This window comes from Brachycentrus maculatus, unplaced genomic scaffold (genome assembly GCF_059751285.1).
Source record: "Brachycentrus maculatus isolate JH-2025_06_01 unplaced genomic scaffold, ASM5975128v1 h1tg000068l, whole genome shotgun sequence".
NCBI lineage: Eukaryota > Metazoa > Arthropoda > Insecta > Trichoptera > Brachycentridae > Brachycentrus > Brachycentrus maculatus.
In genome coordinates, this window is record NW_028280822.1 from 1551749 (window position 1) to 1574285 (window position 22537).

At 31.1% G+C, this 22537-nt stretch overlaps 1 protein-coding gene across 1 annotated transcript; it reads left to right on the forward strand.

Moving 5' to 3' along the window:
- The first annotated feature begins 476 nt into the window (after window positions 1-476).
- On the forward strand, window positions 477-22106 carry LOC148311309 (uncharacterized). The gene is made up of 3 exons (XM_088256830.1): window positions 477-728; window positions 15213-15578; window positions 17661-22106. Exons 2-3 carry the CDS (start codon window positions 15215-15217, stop codon window positions 17909-17911), a joined length of 615 nt encoding a protein of 204 aa, XP_088112956.1. The 5' UTR covers window positions 477-728; window positions 15213-15214; the 3' UTR covers window positions 17912-22106.
- Window positions 22107-22537: the final 431 nt, after the last annotated feature.

The window sequence follows — 22537 nt, forward strand, 5'->3', positions numbered from 1 at the left end:
TATATATATATATATATATATATTTATACGAAGGCAAGGTGATCCCTCCTGCGCTTCAGATATATATATATATATATATATATATATATATATATATATATATATATATATATATATATATATATATATATATATATATATATATATATATATATATATATATATATATATATATATATATATATATATATATATATATATATATATATATATATATCTGAAGCGCAGGAGGGATCACCTTGCCTTCGTATAAATAACGATCAAGATAACATATCGTTTATATGATGCAGTGCCCTATGCACCATTGGGTGCAGATAAGGGTGAAAATTGTGCAAAAATGTTGCATTGGTCAAAATTCACAAACATCAGTTTTCTTTATTGCTCACCCGAGGTTACACAGAAAAGAGCTTAAAAAATAGCTAGGCGTCATTCCGTTGCTGCAACCGGCACCTAGCTACTTGTACCGTACGTCGGCGTCGGTCGGTAGTCAGTGTTTCGAGGCACCTCGTTCGTGTGAGATGTACCCTCATGTCACGAGACGAGTTCTGTGCGTGAAATATGTGACGAGAGATTGAAATATTTTTTGGAAGCTACTTTTCTGTAACGTATTTTTTTCCACATAATTCTCAGCAGCTCTTGATATTCAATCTGACTTATTATTGTGCTTTAAAGATATATTGTGTGCCATTATTTTTATATTCCTACAACAATCTAGAACTACCCTGCCGGTGAGTAATAATTATTCATTTTTATAAGTTTATTTTTTCTATGATATGTACCTACCTACGTATCTTTGTATTCCATGTTGCGTTTTTTAATGCGACCATTTGTGCTTTAGAACTTTATTCTGTTTATGTGTATTATGGTATTCTCTTGAAACATCCCTATCGGTGAGTGATAATTATTATTATTATTATTATTTATTTATTTATTGAATATAGTTACATTTTTAATTACAATTTAATACATTTTCTAGACATTTATACATATGGCAAACTTTTAGTTTTAGATTCGCAGTAACTCTCCAAAAAATATTATTAATTTTCCTATTTTTATTTATTCTCTGACTCGAAGGAACTTTGCTTGAGTTTCCGTTTTGATCGGACTATTTGTGCTCCATAACTTTATTCTGTTTATTTACAACATTTTGAGTGTGTCAATATACTTGTTCACAAATCTGGATTAATTCCAATTATAGGAGTTATTTTTCATATTATTTTTTGACATCTCAGCATAAATGAAGAAGAATTTGGAAGGCATTGGGCAGGCTGGTTTAAATGATCACTTTACAAAGTGTAACATTCACCAATTGTACGCATGATTGTTTTATTATTTTTGGATATAACCCTATTCTCCTAAAACATCCCTACCGGTCAGTGATAGTTATTAATTTGACTAATTTTATTTTCGTTAAACGTAGATACCTATGTACCTACCAGTTAAGTGCTTCGTATGAGTTTCATTTTTTAAACGGATTTATTGTACTTTGTAATTTTTTTGTTTCTTTTTTTATGAAATTGTATTCTGCTAAAACATTCCTGGCGGCGAATAATACGAGTAGATATTTATTTTATTTTTTCTGTATCACGTAGGTACATTGTATGATTATGTATGATGTTTTAATACACAGTTACTTTTACTTAACTTTTAATTTTTATTAGTTAACTTAAAAGCCTACAATGAAGGAAAGCTGATCAGCCTTGCACTTCCGGTACCAGTCTAGGGTAATATTGAATAAATATTACAGTGAAAAAATCACTTGTATTTATTTGACCCCCCATGGGAATCGAACCCGGGACCTCCAGAACGGTAGCCGAGCGTGCTGACCATTACACTAGAGTTAATATGTCTTTAAAAAATGTGAAACTAGTTAAGTTATAATATTTTGAAGATGTAACGAATTATAAAATATAGTCCATAATCTCTGTTCGATAATAAAAAAATAAATTAATTATAGTTGTTGAATATAGTTGTCTTGAGGCAATTTGAGATCCTGCGAAAGTCTTTTATTCTGACAAATATATTTAAAGATTTTCCTATGACACAACACGATTAGCATTTGAATGAAAAGTACCGACGAAAGGAAGTTCTAAATATTATGGAATCATTTTGCCACAAAAAGGTTAACTATTTTAAACTCATGAAATATTAATGCTATATATGTCATGACGTAGGTAAACAGAGATTACATCTCTCTTAAAAGACCCTCCAACTACCTAACAGTTCGACAACATCGGTAAATATATTAATGCCCAATATTCTTTAAAAGTTCCAACTTATTCTCTCTAGATCTAGGTAACATTTTACGTAATTGTGTTTTTTAAACACCGCTTTTGAATTGAAAAATAATTCGAAAAAATTTCATGGTTTAAAAAAAAAGAGTTATTGAATAGTAAGAAGTTATAATATAAGAAAAAAAAATAACAATAATAAATATAAATATATATATATATATATATATATATATATATATATATATATATATATATATATATATATATATATATATATATATATAATATATATATATATATATATATATATATATATATATATATATATATATATATATATATATATATATATATATATATATATATATATATATATATATTTATAAATATATATATATATATATATATATATATATATATATATACATATATATATATATATATATATATATATATATATATATATATATATATATATTATATATATATATATATATATATATATATATATATATATATATATATATATATATATATATATATATATATATATATATATATATATATATATATATAATATATATATTTATATACATATATATATATATATATATATATATATATATATATATATATATATATACATATATATATATATATATATATTATATATATATATATACATATATATACTATATATATATATATATATATATATATATTTTTTTTTTTATTCATTTAATATATTTACATTTTTATTTATAACATAATAACATTTGAATCATTTATACATATGTAGAACTTTTATATTTCGATTCGCTGTGCCTCTCCATAAAAGAGTCTGTGCTCTTGTGCTTGGAAAGGGACTTAAACTCGTGGTTTAACGTTATATAATAAAAGATATAATAGTTTTTTTAATATATTTTTTTAAAGATTTAAATGTATAGAGCTTTAATTTTTTTCTTGAGGATTTTTATATCATCTATTTTTTTTATTTCTTTAGGGAGTTTATTGAAATGTTTGATTGCCAAATATTTGAAGTTTTGCTGAAATTGCTTGGTGTTGCATTTTGGAATAGAAAAATCGTTTGAGAATCTCGATGATAAATTCTTTGTTAAATTTAAATAGTTGTCACCCTTTAGTATTTGAAAAACTGCGGTTTTTTTATAAATGGATTCTATATTTGGGACTTGAAATTTTTTAAATAATAATTTTGTTGGAAATATGTTTTTTTTTTCAAGATGACTTTAATTATGGTTTTGTGTACTATTTTCACTGAGTTCAGTATGTTGTATGAGCCTCCCCATGCAATAATGCCATACTGTAGTAGTGAGTGAACGATAGCATAGTAAACTCTTTTTAGGTTGTCGATGGTTAGTATGTTTCAGATTCTAATACGTATTATATTTTTTATCGCAAACAAAAATGACTCTCTATTCCAAAAATTTTATCTAAATCGTCATATTCGAAAAAGACACCTATGATTCTAGGGTTAGAAATGTCCATTTCTAACACTAGACTCATAGGTGTCTTTCGAATATGAATACGTTGACGATTTAGATACCATTTTTGGAAAAAATAGTTTAATTAATTTTTTGCGTTTTGGCCTTTTATCATTTGATCAGCGATATGTTATTCTAAAAAACAAAACAAAAAATAGCCAGTATATGTATAATTTAAAAAAAAATCGGGTATAATCAGACATATGACCTCTCCGGTGGTCTCCCGTGGAATGAATTATGTGTTCGCGAATATCCCCTTTAGACATTTTAGAATCCAACAATATTTTGAATGTGTCCAAATACTTGTTAAAAAATCTAGATTATATCCAATTATAGGAGTTATACCCAAACTTCCATATTCTTCTTCATCTATGTTGAGATGTCATTTTTTTTAGGATCCAGCTCGATTTTTACAATAGTGATTCTTTAATCGTTTTTATAATTTTAATTTACAAACGGCATCCATCCCCATAGTAAAGAGCATCAGTGACAATTTTTTTCAAAAATTCGCTTTATAAATAAACCAAATTAGTAGGATATTATTATTCTTCTTCTTCTTCTTCTTATTGTAGGCCTTACGGCCTGTTTTTAAGAGGGATTAGCCTCCTGCGACGTCGATTCCCAGCTATCGGCCCATCTCTTTGGTGATCTGCGCGGGAGTCGTCTACCATGAGGTTGGCCGTACAATGCGATGTGGGGGAGTCTGGATGGTTCCATTCTCCTCACATGCGCATACCATTGTCTTCTTCGTTGCCTTCCCCACCTAACGACATCTTCGATCTCGCTATTATATAGGATATTATTCAATTCTAACATAATCTACGTCAGTGGTCCTAAACTTTGGCCAAACAGCCAAATATACACGTTGCAACAATTTTTAAAAAATCTTGAGTTAAATCTGTTTGAAATTCTAGAAAACCTTTATTTTTACTTTAGACCTTTATTAAATCACGAGTACCTACACTCGATAAAACTTCATGTCATACTTTGGATATTACAGGGGATATTCGCAGGCAGAACTCATTCGCCGGCCAACCGCCTAAGATGTAAAAACGTCTTTCCACTACCGATTTTTTAAAGAATATACAATATATTGGATATTTTTTTTTGTTTTTTCGAATATTTAAAAATATATTTTTTTAAATTAACTCCCTACCTTTCAAAAACTCTTTTCTTTTCAAAACCACATATTTATTACGAAGAAAAACTAATTAACAAATCAATTACGTAAAATGTTACCTGAGTTAAAGACAATTAACGAATACTTAATGGCCATTTTATTTACTGATAAAAAAATTGTCGAAAGTAAGGTATCCATATCCATAACTTATTACGAATAATGTCCTTGCATCTCCTTTGAAAGTTTGATCATCTCAAGTTTGTATGTCGTTTTTTTTTTTTTTAGCGCGTTTCCAGGTTCTCGCCAACAAAGCGACTCCTCAGTTTGCTTTTACAAGATTCATGCTTGAAAAATATTGTTTGCATGAATATGAGTCGAAAGAACTTCCCGCAGATATTTGTGCCGGAAACGCACTTAAAAGGTCAAAGAGCCGTAGCCGGCTCCCGAGCCACACTTTGCCGACCTGTGATCTAGCTGTACCCAGCCATACGTTAGTGTGGCATACTATGGTGAAATGGAAAACAAAAATAACACATTTCTTCTTGTTTTTCTTACTTATTTCTTACGTCATAAAATAAAATTAAAAAAAACTGATTTTTACCTGTGAATAACTTAAGGAATCAATTAACAATTAATGTATAATTAATTAAGTTAATTAATTATTACTTAACTTAAGTGCCTATCCTAACTTACCCACGTGACATAAAAACGCAACCCGTACCTACCCTACCTTACTAAGCAGTACCTAGCTTACCTTACTACCTACCTTTACTGCCTACCCTAGTAAGTATGGTCTAGCTTACCTTACAACGTACCTCGACTGCCTACCCGAAATAATTCTCTATGGACGCCACTGAGGGGATGTTTTAGGAGATTTAAGATTTTGAGTCAAATTTCAAATCAACCCATGAATTGCTTTCTTCTAACCCCTATCTGCACCCAATGGTGCATAGGGCACTAAATCGATTTACGCAGTGTTATCTTGATCATTACTTACATGAAGGCAAGGTGATCACTCCTGCGCATCAGGGACCAGTCCAGGGTAATATTGAATAAATATTAGAGTGTTAAATCACTTATATTTATTTTCACCCCCCCCTGGGAATCGACCCCAGACTTCCAATACGGTAGCTAAACACGCTAACCATTTCACTACAGAGGCGGACAAAAATTGCTGTAGAAAATTTAAATTTAATAAAAAGATTTAAAAAAATAATAAACGAATATATACTATTTATATAGATATTTAAGTAAGTAAAAAAAAGGCTTTTAGTGCACTTGAGTAACACAAAATCATTATTTTGATTCCTTCACATGTTTTAGAAATATTTTATTCATCATCAATATTTTAATTTTCTTTTTCGCGTATTCTTGTTATTGCTTGAAATGAACAAATTTTCAAGCTACGTTTTATTATTTTATTTTTTATACATTTTGCGAGATAATGTTGTTTTTTGGTTGGATGGGTTTTATAGAATTTATATGATGAAATAATAGATATTTTTTGTATAAAGTATTAAGTACTAAGCGATTGCGCGTATGACAACATTTATGGAGTCTTGAGGGAATATTCGCAAACACATAATTCATTCCATTGGAGACTGCCGGAGACGTCACATAATATCTTTTAAAGAATGTATATTGGTTATTTTTTCGTTTTTAAGAATATATAGAAAAATATTTATGTATATAATTTTTAAACTCCTTACCTTTCAGTAACTATTTTCTCTTTAAAACCATATCATTATTTTGAATTATTTTTTCAATGCAAAAACGGTGTATTAAGAAAAAATCTTTTCTGGATTTAGAGAAAATTAAGTTGCGATTTAAAGAATACCGGGCCTTAAGACTGTTTTTTTTTGTTTTCAATATATATGTATAACGTGGTAATATTTTTCTTTGTAATTTGGGTGTAAATAATATGTAAAGTGGGTGTATAATAATAAAATAAACAATGTGTTGCTTTGTAATTAAAGTTTATTCTTAATTTGTCTTTATAATAATTTTTATATCTATCTATCTGATTCTGACAGTTCAGAATATTATATTTTTTCTATCGGATATCTTTAGTTTTATTCTGTGCGACGCATGCGACATCTGGTGGTAGAACTGTTTTATGTAGGTACTATTTGTAAGTACTTAATAAAATGTATAGGTAGGTACCTAGGTAATTTATTACATATGTTCTTGTGCACAGATCACTTAAATTATTGAAATGAGACATTTGTGCTTGATACAATAACATCTTATATATTTGGAATAGGATTTTATTTATTTATCCTTATTTAAAACGATGATGTGAAGTATGCAGGACTCTAAGGATTAAATGCTATAATATTCACAATAAGAGAAATGCTGAAAGCATGGGAAACTGTCGCATCATACATTTAGAAGCATCACCCTAATAAGGGGGTGGCTATTCGCGCTACAATTTTACTCAATGATTATGGTGTGACACATTTACGCCTAATCTTGAAGCGTCAGCAAAAACAAATATCTTTAGACAGTTTTCTAGTTAAAAGGAATTTATTATTTGTCTAAAAAAGATAAAAATATTTTTTTAAACTTGTATTGTATTCAAAGTTGTTACACTCCTTTACAATTTATAAGTGATTTTATATGAATAAACGTTATTTAAAAATTAGTATTTTTTCGGCATGGAATGCATTATCGTATTTTACATTGATTTCCATGGGAAAAAATGTTTCGCTTAACGAGTAAGATGCTGGAACGAATTATGCTCGTTATAAGAGGTTCCACTGTATTTGTTTATTTTCCCTACCTGTCCCGGTTTGAAGCTTCATAATTATGGTAAGCCTACTTATGAAGGTATGTAATATATGTAGGAAATTATTAATTTGCATATCTATATATATATATATATATATATATATATATATATATATATATATATATATATATATATATATATATATATATATATATATATATATATATATATATATATATATATATATATATATATATATATATATATATATATATATATATATATATATATATATATATATATATATATATATATATATATATATATATATATATATATATATATATATATATATTTATAAATGTATATGTCATCAAACCCTTATCGCACCCCAGTGGTGCATAGGGCACTGCATCATATAAACGTAGTGTTATCTTGATCGTAAACACATGAAGGAAAGGTGATCAGCCCTCCGCTTCAGGTACTAGTCCAGGGTAATATTGAATAAATATTGGAGTGAAAAAATCACTTAATATTTATTTGATATATATTTATTTGGCTGACTAAGTATTACCCACCACTTAGTCAAGCTGGAATAAAGAGTTTAAAAAAATATATAATTTAAATTAGTATAATTTAACCCCACATTTTTAAAAATGGTATCTCAATTTTACAAATTTTACGTCTCTGTTGCAATATTTTGTACTTAATCCTGGTTCCCGATTTAATAGGCACTAGCTAATATTCTTGAACGATTGCCTTAAGCACCATCATAATTCATCCATGGCCCACGAATCTATTGTCAGCTGATGTCTGTCACTTAGCGTGATGCCAGTCAATGTTCGATATATTGAGAGAATATCAGAAACCGAAAAACGGTAGATGGAAGTAAATATACGATCACACTATTATCGAAACAACTCTTCTACTACTTCTAGCCCTCATCGGCACCTAATGGTGCAAATAAACCGTATCGGTAAAGTGTTATCTTGATCGTTATATGAATGCAAAGTGATCAATCCGGCGCTTCAGATTCCAACCAGTCCAGGCTAATAATAACTAAATATTGGAGTGAGAAATTACTAATATTTCTTTGGATGTCTCTGGGAATAGAACCCTGGGGTCCAGCATGTTAGCCAAACCCACTTACCACTACACCACGGGTTAAAATATATTTTTACGGTTTTAAATGTCCCAACCTAACTTTTGAGTATTTCGCAATAAAGCTTTTTACAAGCTTCTATTTTCCATACAATTATTAAATTACACATTATTTATAAAGGATTTACTCATAATTAGATTGCGTAAGTGGGTAGATGCAAAAAAGATCCTGTCATTCGGGAATGTCATCCGTGATTGCTGAATTCTTGATAAACATGTGTGTAACGTATGTTTAAGTATTATAAACTGTGTCTTAGGTACGGGAAAACTCAGTGACGACACACTGTTGTACATTTAAAATTGTTAATATGTTTACTTGCACATTTTATTCCTTTAACTTTGAATAAAATGACAAAAAAATGTTTATTAAAATATAAAATAAAATATAAAAATTACTCGTTAAGACGGTTTTGAGGATTGGCATAGAAATTAGAAATTAGACATTTATGAAAGTCTGGGCTTGCAACCGTCAAAGGCTGGTTTAGGTGATCACTTAACACACGTGTAACATACAAATAAAAGAGTTTCTGCTCAATTTAAATATTTTTTTCATCTCACCAATAGATGTCTTAATTAAATTCTAGTGATTTAAGAACAATGCTTCGAGATTGGATCATATACTTCCGAGAATTTGAGTAGTGTGGTTGTCAATCATGGGTAGAATTGGTGAATGTTACACGTGTGTAAAGTGATCACTTAAACCAGCCTATGACGGTGGTAACCCCCGTGAATGCCCAGACTTATATATTCTTCTTCATCTATGTTGAAATGTCAAAAAATAATATGAAATATAACTCACAAGTATTTGGACACAGTCAAAATGTTGTTTTTTAAAAAGACTCGTTAAAAATTACTCGTTTAGACGGTTTTGAGAATTGGCATAGAAATGTATAAATGTATTAGTATAAGTTGGCGTCACACATGTCGATAAGGCGGCTCCGAGCAAGACAAGTGGCTCGTGTGTGTGCTTTTTGTATGGACCAACGTGTAGCGCATAGGTTGACCCCCACACCCCGCAATATTTTAAGCATTATCGTAGCCATAAAATCTTCCCCCACTGAGAATATGCTACATTACGTATTGGGGGATAGATCTATATTTACTTAAGGACAGTCTTACAACGTCTTGAATCTTGCGGTGGTCGTTATTTATTTATTTGTAAACGCACATCGCTCACTCCTTTCAAGAACGTCATAAATCAAAAAACTCGATTTTTCAGGAGAACGTTTTTAAAGTTTAAAAATATAATACAATGTATTAAAAATAAATATCAAGCCACTTATTAAACTTTTTACTGTGCAACAGATCTTTTAAAGTAAAACCTGAAGGTTTTTCTCCATTTGAAAAATATTTAGTTTATTTTAAAAAATAATTAAACAATACCTTTTCTTCAAAATGCAAAAACAACAATTTCTGCCCTGTGTCAGGTAAATATTAAGTTAAAAATATGCCGCTTTTGCTGGGATATAATAAATTTTCTGGACATTCCGAAAACATGCCCAACTGAAAATTGACGAATTTTGATTTATGACGTTCTTGAAAGGAGTGAGCGACATGTCTACTTTAACACAAATGGTGTTAATATCTAATCGCGGGAGGAATATCTAATTTAACATACTCAACCTATAAAGGATCGTGTAAGACTGGTTTTGTGTTTATAACAGCCGATGTCATCATTATTATCATTAATCTTTTTTTTGCAAAAATCGCCTTCATAAAAACGTTGTTTTCGTAAGTTGGTAACGAATGACGACACAGAAACGAATCCACACTACTACTATTACAGCTCTATAAAGTAGATAAATAAAGGGATACATAGGGATTTAATTTTCGTTTTATTAATATATCTAAAGATTAAAACCATTAAATCTCCCTTATTTCTCTATAGATTTCATTAAGAATGTTACCGATAGACTATTGATATTTCATATTAATTTATTTGCCAATAATAACACATCATGAGAATTATCCATTGTGTTAACCCACCTACATCGAACGAGGATATCATCAGTAACGTATGTTTATTCTGCGGCATAAGTGCAGTAATAGCATGTATTAGATATTTGGGAGAGGCATGCAAGAGCTGTACAGACTAGATGTGATTCGTTCGCGAACGATCGGATCTAAATAACCCGCTCATTTACCGGATCCATTTTTTAGTACATAAATATCATTCACTAGTAATTTACATACTATAAAATTAGCAGATACAATTATTTTACGGTTTAAAAAAATCCATCCAGTGAATAGGTGACCACTGACCTAGATTCTGAAGTTCATACAATCATCGATTGTATTATTTTCGATTTTACTGTAAATTCTAAATTTAGTGTTGTTCGTTCCTTAAAAGAACCATTACGTACTCAGGTGTTTGCATTACATATTTATACTTGTATAGATCTATTTCGGAAGTTGGAATATTCCACAAGCGATGTATATGTGTTATTACGATATTCAAGTCAACTCGGATGGCGTTAGTAATACCCTGATATGGTCTATGCTCTACCTATACCCAAATTAACTAGCTGACTGAAAAAAAAAAAAATATATATATATATATATATATATATATATATATATATATATATATATATATATATATATATATATTGACCGCCTCCGTAGTGTAATGGTCAGCACGCTCGGCTACCGTTCTGGAGGTCCCGGGTTCAATTCCCAAGGGGGGTAAAACAAACATAAGTGATTTTTTCACTGTCATATTTATTCAATATTACCCTGGACTGGTACCTGAAGCGGAGGGCTGATCACCTTTCCTTCATGTGTAAACGATCAAGATAACACTGGGTTTATATGACGCAGTGCCCTATGCACCATTGGGGTGCGGATAAGGTTTATTATTATTATATATATTGACAGTAGCGAGCAGTCAAATTTTTCCAGTCAGAAATTATCAGTTTTTATACGTAATATTTTTTTTGTTGTGATTTCTTTGTAACGTTTCAGTCCAATTATTATTATGCAACGCTGATTAAAGATGATATACCAAAGAAAGTGCAAATTTATTGTGCATTTTTTTTCTTCTTTATTTCATAGTTTATTCGTAGATTTTAATTTTTTTCGCACAAAAATTTAAAATGCTATTATGTTTAAAAAAAAACACATATTTAATCCAAATAAAATTACATTGGTACATAACACTAACAATTATCAAAAACCAACAAAATCAGTACCTACTTTGTTGTTTTGCTTCTTACCTCATGTTTTTAATATGCCTATTTACTGTACCTTTTATTTTATTAAAATTAAACACTTGAATATACCACTTTAATGAGTTCTATTTATATTTACGACTAGTTTCGAAAACGACAGATGTTTTCATCTTCTGGTACAAATTAAAACTAACGAACAAAAATATATTTAGGTGTATATATAGGTTAATAAAAATAGGGAGGGGGGTTAAAGAACATGAAAAAACGACAAATGACAAATGAAAATATGAAAACGACGGATGAAAACATCTGTCGTTTTCGAAACTAGTCGTAAATATAAATAAAACTCATTAAAGTGGTATATTCAAGTGTTTAATTTTAATAAAATAATCATTTCATTCCACAAAGTTAATGCCGAATTAATAAATAGTACCTTTTATTGCTTTATATTTTACATTTTGCTCTGTGATTTCTTGTTTGTTACTTTCTTATCCGTTTTAAGTGTTGTTGTCCCATGTCCCAAAATGAGTAAAATAAATTACTCTTCGGGAATATTATACATGTGTGTAATATGTTTACACAAATAAATAAATAAAACTTCCTGCTTTACGTATGCGATCAGTTTGTGAGACTAGTATACTGGGTGACCAAAAGAATTGAGGTTATTTTATTAATACTTGTGACGTCAGGGGTATAATGACGTCATTCGCTGACAGTTTGGTGGCAAATAGTCAAAAAATTAGTAAATTATATAATTTAAAAGAAAATATATGTAATGGCGTCATTCTTCTTTCTGGCTGTTGTTTTTACGATTATCGTATCAACAAAAATATTTAAAAAAAAATAAATGTTGATCTTTTATAAATCGTTAACAAAAAGGGTAGCCCAGGCTCTTTAACAATCGACAACGGTTGGTAGGATACTTTTTTATGTCTATTTTATAGAGTTTACAATTTAATTTACAATTTAATACAATTTCTATACATTTCTACTTAATACAACCTTATAATTTAAGTTGCGCTGAGCCTCTCCAAAATAAGAGACTGATCTCCTGTGCTTGGGGAGGGACAAATTTTATAGTGACATGTTGTACATTGAAAAATATATATTGATTGGGAACATATATTTTTATGCGGTGCGAGGGAATTATCCTGTTTAGTTTTTTTATTTTATAGCCTGTATATGTGTATAGCGTTTGTTAAGTTTCTTTTTTTGAGTGTTTGTGTCTTTTATATTTTTAATTTCTGTAGGGAGGCTGTCTATTAATTACTAACTTTTTAAATGTTAGATGAAAAATATTTTTTCCTGTTATATAATAGAAAAGATCTGAGTAAAACGAATTCGTCGTAAGTCAAATATCTTTACCATAAGTTGAATGGTTTCAAGTAACATTTTTGTATTATTTTTTGACATCTCATCAAAGATGAAGAAGAATATGGGTATTTACTGGGTCTTAGATAATAAATATGAAAATGATATTTTCTGGCGTTTCTTATGTATGTGATTATAATTCAGTATTCGGACCTCACATACTGATACAAAAGTTTCAGCTCAGTAAAAAGCTTTTCATTTTTGATTAAAATAAATTATTATTTAAAAAATAATAATAATAATAATTTAAAATAAATTATTATTTGAAATAAAAAAAATATATAATTGAAATCAAATAAATAAATAAAAATAAGAATCAGCTCCTACCCCCTCTTAAACCTTCAACGTCCCAAGGACCCAACTCTAAAATTTCGAATTAGCTTCATAAACGGTGTGTGAAAATGATTCGGTATGCATCAAAACACATCGCTCACTCCTTTCAAGAACGTCATAAATCAAAAATCGTCAATTTTCAGTTGTGCATGTTTTCGGAATGCACAGAAAATGTACTATATCCCAGCAAAAGTGGCATATTTTTAACTTAAAATTTACCCTCTTCAGGGCAGAAAGTATTGTTTTTGCATTTGGAGAAAAGGGTATTGTTTAATTATTTTTTTAAATATACTAAATATTTTTTAAATGCAGAAAAAATCTTCAGGTTTTGCCTTAAAAGATTTGTTGCACAGTAAAAAGTTCAATAAGTGGCTTGATATATATTTTTAAACTTTAAAAACGTTCTGCTGAAAAATCAAGTTTTTTGATTTATGACGTTCTTGAATGGAGTGAGCGACATGTCACAGTAGATTTTAAGAAATAGTGGTATTTACTAAGTAAAACATTGATTAAAAATTAATAGAGATGTGATTAAGGGGATATTCGATAACACATAATTCATTCCACCGGAGACCACCGGAGAGGTCACATGTCTGTTCACGCTCGATTTTTTTTTTTTAAGAATGTAAGAATATTAAATATTAATTTTTTTAATTAAACATTTGTAATAAACCTCTTAAAGAGCTTTATTTTTATTATACACGACTACATGTGAAAACATCTGTAAGTTTTCTTAACTAGTCGTGTATAGTAAAAATAAAACTCGTTAAGTGGTTTATTACAAGTATTTTTTTTTAAATCAACATGTCATTCCACAAAGTAAATGCCGAATCAATAAATAATTGAATACTTTTTGCTTTTGTTTTTAGAATATATATACATAGAAAAAAATATTTTTTCAACACAATAACGGAGTTATAAGAAAAATTCAATTACTTTAAATGTTACCTGGGATTAAAATAAATTCAGTTGCGGGCTTTTGATTGCTGGTTTATTGGTTGGTCCTTAAGGAAAAGTGCGTTCTTTAAAAGTTCGTTGTCATTAAAACGACTCTCTGAAACATTGAAGTTATATGTTCTAGAACTTAAGGATGCGATTTCTTACTAAAATTGTATTTCCAAAGCGATTATAAATTATTATATAATAAAAAGAGTTAAATATAATATCTATGTGGAAATATTATAACATTGGAAAAGTCTGGAACTCACAAAAGAGTAATTTTTAGACGATGTTGAATTATATATACATGTTTAGTACATTACATTACATTACAAATAAGTATATACAAAATGTAGCTCTATAGCGAAATGGTTCTTAAGGTATTTTCACATTCCAGCGTTTATTACATATTATTTGGTTATATTACGCGAATAATCTTTTATTAATGGGTACCTACTATAATATTTGTTAACTTTAATACTTAAGTATTTGAAAGAAATCGCATTTAGATTTTTTTCTTGTAATTATGTATTTACGGAAACTAATTTATTGTAAAAGAATTGTATGTATTGAAAAATCTGAAATTAAATCTGAATATGGTTTTATTGATTTATGAAATAAATATTAAGAATGGTTATTTTGTTCCTATAGAAATGCAAAGCAGAATGGCGTGCCCCGAGAACTTGTTTAACTTGACTCAACTAGCGGAGGTGGCGGCCCTGGAGTGCGAGCGCGAGCAGCGGCGCGCGCTGGCGGCGGCGAGCGCGAGCGGCGCGGCGCGCGCGTGCCGCGACTGTGGCCGCCTCTACAGCACGGCCTCCAACCTGGCGCGCCACCGCCAGGTGCACCGCGCCGCCGACCTGCAGCGGCCCTGCGTGCACTGCGGCAAGTCCTACCTGTCGCAGCCCGCGCTCGCCATGCACCTGCGCACGCACACGCGCTGCTTCGTGTGCGCCATCTGCAGCAAGAGCTTCTCGCGCCCCTGGCTGCTGCAAGGCCACGTCAGGACCCACACCGGTGAGTGGCCGACTACTGAACCTCTTCTCTCTTCCTTCTTACCGACACGTATGTTCTTCTTCTTCTTTTTAATGGCTTCTCACCCATCTTGGGTGTTTTCCCCAGATGCTTGGATAGAGGAAAAGACTAAGGTAACAGATGTGGTTCAAAATATCACAGAATTTAAGTGGAACTAGGCAGGTCATCTGGCACAAATGTAGAAGATAGATGGACGAAAAAGGTGCTTGACTGGAGGCCTAGAACAGGATGCAGAAGCGTGGGTAGGCCCCATACAAGATAGTCTTCTTCTTCTTCTTTTTAATGGCTTTTCACCCGTCTTGGGTGTTATAGCCAGTGTTGAGTTTTTTTTTTCATTTTTTACATTTGACTTTCAAGTGTTAGTATTCCTGGTAGTGGGGTTAGTTTTATTAGTAATGTTAGTTCGTTTAGTGAGTTATTTTAGTGAGTTATCATACACCTTTACAAATTTATACAAGACAGGTCTGTTGGCAGTGTTCTCGTCTGACTTATCGCATCGTCTTCGTGTCTATCATCGTGGACACGGAGTCGATCCGATACCATGCACTTTTCTGTGCTGATAAGAATAAGAAGAAGAAAAACAAGCTGTCGGTTCAGTCAGTTTGACACATTTATTTAAATAAAGATTATTTCGATTAATCAGTACTACGATTGATCGAAGAAAGAAAGCACCTACTCGCGACTCTTTCCAAGAGGCGCGCCGAATGGACCGGTCACGTGTTAAGACAAGAAGGTTTCCTGCACATAACAATAGAGGGGACGATCGGGGGAATAAATGCCAGAGGACGCTTACGCCGTGAATATCTAAGCGACTTATACGAGGACATTGGCTGCTCGACGTATGAAGAGCTGAAGAGGGTTTTGGAAAATAGAAGGAGATGTCATCTGTTGCTGCAGACCAATCCCCAGGATTGAGACCAGAGAGAGAGAAACTGTACATTTTTAGCTTTTCTAAGATTAAAAAAAATATATTGGAAGGATAATTTTTCTGATAATTTTTTGTCAGTTTTTCAGAGCCTAACGAAAAAAAGCGAGACTCTCACGCGTTAGAAGTGAAACTTTTTAGATTCTAGAGACAGTCGGATTTTATGCATTGCTCTCTTTGCATTTGTTGACTATTTTGTTATTTCAGGATTAGAAAATGGTTATGATGCATGAATGTAGAAGAGGCGAAGAATGTTTGCAAAGACAGAGTGGTGTGGCGTTCGATTCAATTTGCCTACCCCTGCGGAGAAGCGGCGTGATGGTTAGTTAGTTAGTTAGTTTTTATATGTATACGACGGAGGGAGTAAAAAAGGTGGGAGTAGGTTCGCCTACTCTTTCCTTTCAACTACCGGTAGAATTCGAAGAAGGAAAGCGTTTCACTTTTTCTTCTGATTCAGGCAAATTTGGCTTACCGCGCCTAAAAACTTTCTCTTTAGAAGTATAAATTCTATTCCTACTATATTGTAATCTTCCTTTCCCATATGGCAGTAGGGTCCTTCACCCTCAGCTCCTCCTGTTCAGCTCCGATTGCCTTTGACCTGGAGCGTAGGACTCTGCTTTTGTTGCAGTGATCTTTGCACCACATCGGATAAACAACTATTGGGAGCATTTTCAGTGTGACCAAATACTTGTTCACAAATCTGATTTATTTCCAATTAGGAGTTATTTTTTACATTACTTGACATCTCAACATAGATAAAATTCTTTTAATTCTAAAGAGATATATTTGTGTTTTTATTATTTGATAAAATACTTCAATTTCATACTATTTCTGTGAGCCTAAGCGGATCATTATAATGAGCCGCTTAATAATTATTAGAAATAGGTATCAAATTGTGGTGGGTGGGTTCGAACCGAGAAACTCTGACTTAACTGAGTCCGCAACACTAACCACGGGACCACAACCCCACAATGAAAAAGAATATGGGAGTCTGAGAATTTACAGGGCTTATGACCTATGATGGTCTTAAGCCCTGTAAATGGCCAGACATGATATGTTGAGATTTCAAAAAATAATGTTACTATTAAGAGTGCAAACTGTCCGTAAGGTATGCTAATGGTATATTTTTCTTGTTTCAGGAGAAAAACCTTATAAATGTAAAGTGTGCGACAAAGCATTCGCAGACAAATCCAATGTCAGAGCTCATGAGCAAACCCACTCGTCTGTGAAACCGTTTGTATGTGCCCAGTGCGGAAAGTGCTTCGCGCTGAGGTCTTACCTGTCCAAGCACAAAGACTCCTCGTTTTGTAAGAGGACGCTGTACATGACGCCGGAGCCCCAAGACGCCCCATTGGATTTCTCCAAAGGATCTGCTTCCAGCTACATCTGAAACAACTAGACGATGGCCAACAGCTAAATTACTTATAAGGACAATTTAAGAAAATGCAGCATATAAAGGCTTTTTTCTATGTAGAATACAAACAAAATTTTCCCTTTAAAGGACTTGTACACATTAGAAATGTCTAAGTTACACAAGCTTGTATAAATATGGGCATGTAACCCCGAGTGTCCTAGCCGTAACTGCTATGTTTACAACTGTTTACATATACCATTCCTATTCTATTCATTTACGTCATCTGTATCCCATTAAATATATACCACACTTACTTGCAAGAATCGTAGTACTAGTCACATTAAGTCCGTATAAATAACAATCAAGTAACATCACGTCGATTCGATACAGTGTTCTATCCACTACTTCGAATTGCATTCAAACACCAGATTTAACTCTCAAGGGCCATATGTAAAATATATTGTAGATAGAAGTTTATTTTGTTATACAAAGGTAATATGAAATTCTGTACATTTACAGGACCTATGACCATATCGACGTACCCTATGTAAAGTAACTGACCGTTATCTACAAATATAAACAAACAAAAAGATATATTAAATAAATTACGCCTAGTTTTCAGGCGTATAAGACGCTTTCTACATTGAATTTTCGAAATGAACTGAACTCCTAAAACGCTAACTTCTTAATTTTGACAAAGCATAAAGTTTTAAAACGATTTAATACATTATTTTATCTTGTTTTTGAATGAATAATACTAGTTTAGAATTTCAGATAAAACCGTTAATTAATAAAAAAGAATTCGTTGAAAAACTCTTCTAAGCTCTCTCCTGTAAAGTAACAGATTTGCAGATAGAGTACTTTACGTAGGGGCCGTCGATATGGTGTAAGCAAGCAACCGCTTTCCAATAGTTAGGACCTGCTATCTATTGAGAACTTTCTCAAGTAAATAAGTTTCCCCTTTTCATCTATTCTAAAAGAGGAACGTTTCATTCTTTCTTTGTCCCGTATCGCACCCAATGGTGCATGAGGCGCTATATCAGAGTAATAGACCATTTTCTTGGTCGTCAATCACACTTGGACCAATCCAGAGTAAAATAGTACTATATAATAGTAGAATAAAAATAAACATTATTGTGGATTCGTTTGGGATTAGAATTCAAAATCGATTCTTGCCCATGGTTACTGTTAGTCCAACTGTTAGTATCCACTAAAGGAAGTAAAATAACATTAAAGGTTACCCAATGGAAATATAAATTGCAAATTGCTTACAAATCATTTCTCAATATCTTTTACTATCATTTTATGTATAGCAAATGAATTGACTGATATTATGTTTTTTTAAATTTATTTATTTGATATTCACATGACATCGATTAACCTATCAATATAACATATTTGAATATGTTTTATATTATAGGTTTCCAAACTTAATATGAAGCTTATTATCTTTTGACATCTCATCAAAAATGAAGAAGAATATGGAAGTCTGGGCATTTACGGTAAATGCCCATACTTCCATATTCTTCCTCATTATTGATGAGATGTCAAAAAATAAAATGAAAACAACTCTTGTAATTGGAGATAATCCATATTTTGTGAACAAGTATTTGGACACACTCAAAATTTTGTTAATATGAAGCATCCATCAATTTATATGAAAGAGAAGAAAGTCTGAGCATCCCAGGGCTCACGACCTGGAATTTGGCTGGCCTAAGTGTTCACTTTATACTCTCGTATAACCTTCATCTGTCCGCCTCCATTGTATACTGGCAAGCACATTTATCTATCATGCTGGGGGTCCCGGGCTCGATTCCCAGGGGGGTTAAAATAAATTTGAGTGTTATTTCATTTGAATATTTATTTTATGTTACCCTGAACTGGTAAATGAAGTACACGACTGATCACCTTGCATTCATATAATAAATAATCAAATTTACATAAAATCAATTTGATGCAGTTCCCTATACACCATTGGGTGTGGATAAGGGCAGTTGTAGTAATGTTTACCATTCTGCCCATTATTGAACATCCATATATCATTGATTTAAAAGCACTGTTTTGGATTACTTTTGTATGTAAGTTGAAGTGTATAAAGTGATTACTTGAGCCAGTCAAATACCGGGTCATAAGCCGTGGAATGCCTTCCACCGTCTCAAGTTGAGACGATGGAAGGGATTATATTGATATATCATCCGTAGGGTGAATAATACAGTGTCTAATAGAATAAATTATCAAATATAATTATTAGTTTTAAAAGCTTTTATTAATTATGCATTTTTTCATTTAAAATAAAAATGAAAAAAAATTTTTTTTAAGAGAATTAAATAAATAACTAACTAAACAAGGCTATACTCTACTATAGTTCTTTAATTTACTCAAATATCTAGTAATTTCTTCTCTCGGTTAGTTTGCAATACATTTAAATTATAAATATTTTTTAAAAATATTTCCAAATTATATTGTTGTTCCTGTGTTTAAAAAACATTTAGTTGTAGCATTTTATCTTAAGACGAAAATTTCCATTTAGATGATTTTATTTTTGGTTTGTTTTTTTTTGGATCAACCATTCCAATTTTCGTCCTTGCTTTGGAAAAAATAACTTATAATGATTCATGAGAAAAATTGCCATAAAAATAAATACTTGTAATTTATTACGACATGTCCAAGGAATTAAGTAAAACGTGTATAAATAGTTATTGTCAAATATTTTTTTTATACACTGAATAGCAAAGAACTTGCCCATACTATATCTGGAAAATGGCGGCAAAAACATTAATTTGATAATGTGATTCAACATTTGTATTTTTATTATTATTTATATTCACATTGCTGACACATTATCCATGTGAGATTTCTAAAGAACAAAGAAAGAAAATTCAGAATATAATTGTAGTTTGACAGTCGACATATTTTAGTTTATATAAGCTTTTAAATTATACAAGTATATGATAACTAATGCACATGCTAATTATAATGTTTTTAATATGTCTAAATGGTGAAGTGATTGACATAGCCATATGGAAAACTGGTCAACTCAACTCAAACCAGCGGATCTAAACACACAATCCAAAAAAAATATTAAAAATATTGTAATTAGCATGTTTTATGCCAAACCAATAAAATTCTTTGACAAGTGTATTCGAATAATAATAGAGTTTCAGAATTAAAGCCTTTTACCAACACTGGTATAATATATAATCATCCTTTGAATGTGCCTTTAGACAAGTAAATTTCGATATGTAAGCTCTATTCCTTTTATTGAATATTTCAGTAATTTTTTTACCTTTAAGTCCAAAGTTAAACTAAGTACATATGTAGAGACTTATAGTACTTTGAGTAATTATAGTACTAAATATATTGTAAAAAACATTTCCAGTAAACTATAGATTTTTTTACTATTTTTAAAAACATAACAATAATCTGTTTAGTTATAATGTGACAGTGGATAGAAATAAATTAGTATATATATTTTTTTGTTCTAACATTTTTTAAATGCTATTTTCCAAGTCTGAAACATATTCCTTAGGATTTGAAGTGAGATATTTGAATGTAATTAAAAATTAAGAATTAAGATTTTTTACTATCAGCCCTAATATAAATACACTCGCAGCAAATAAAGTATAATTGGATGTAGTCAAAATTAAATTATTCTTATTATCTGTTAAAACAGTGAAAACAGGAGAAGTTATTATATATGAAATACATAATAATCCAAATTGTGACCAAAAACATTAAAAAAAACGTATTTTTATATATTATATTGTATAATTTGGAAACAAAATGTGTCATAGGTTTAAGGTGATATTTTAAAGTCAGATATCAGTCGCCGCAACAGCTATTATACTTTAGTTGTATTAAGTTAAAACCTTCTGAATTTTTCAACTTTGCAATGGTATATGCTGGTGAACTCTTTTTTCATAGCTATAATGAATTTTCAACATAATTGTTAATTTATGTTTTTGGTCAGCTATACCAGAATACATTGTAGCATGAAACTGTTGCATCTTGCATTAAGAAGCGTCACCCTATTAAGGAGGTGGCTATTCGTGCTACAAATTTATTCAATAATAATGCTGTGACACATTTTCGCCAAATTTAAGGATGTCGGCAAAAACAAATGTCAAAAAGGGATTAATTATTTGTCATAAATTCATGTATTTATTAATGTTTTTTTTTCAAATCTAAATTATATTCCAAGTTTTTACACTCCTTAACAATTTATAAGTAATTCTATATGAATAAACGTTTAAAAAATCATATAAAAAATGTAGTTTTCTTTCGGTCTGGAACGCATTATCATATTTAGGCGGTGAAGACGGAGGCAGTGGAGATGATGGCAGAGGTTAGGCGGTGGAGGTGATGACAGAGGCGATGCGGTGTAGGTGATGGAAGAGGCGAGGCGGTGGGGGGTGAGGCCTGAAAATAAAAAAAATCAATAAGATTCTAGGCCGGCAACTGACGGATGCCCGTACTCATCTTATTGAGGAAAGCAACAGTGAATGTTCCCTTTGGAATGAGATAAGATGGAGTTTACATACTGGTCGGTTTCCAGAGTGAAGAGCACCTCCAGGGGGCGGCGATTTGATCCCCGAGGTGCAGGAGTGGTGGCAGGCAAACTTGTAGACTTCCACAACCACTCCCCTGTGCGGGCAGCTGGCT

Coding starts and splice junctions, on each gene's coding strand:
- LOC148311309 (XM_088256830.1), top strand. CDS start 15,215: ATGCAAAGCAGAATGGCGTGCCCCGAGAACTTGTTTAACTTGACTCAA. Junction 15,579..17,660: donor CCACGTCAGGACCCACACCG/GTGAGTGGCCGA, acceptor TTCTTGTTTCAG/GAGAAAAACCTTATAAATGT.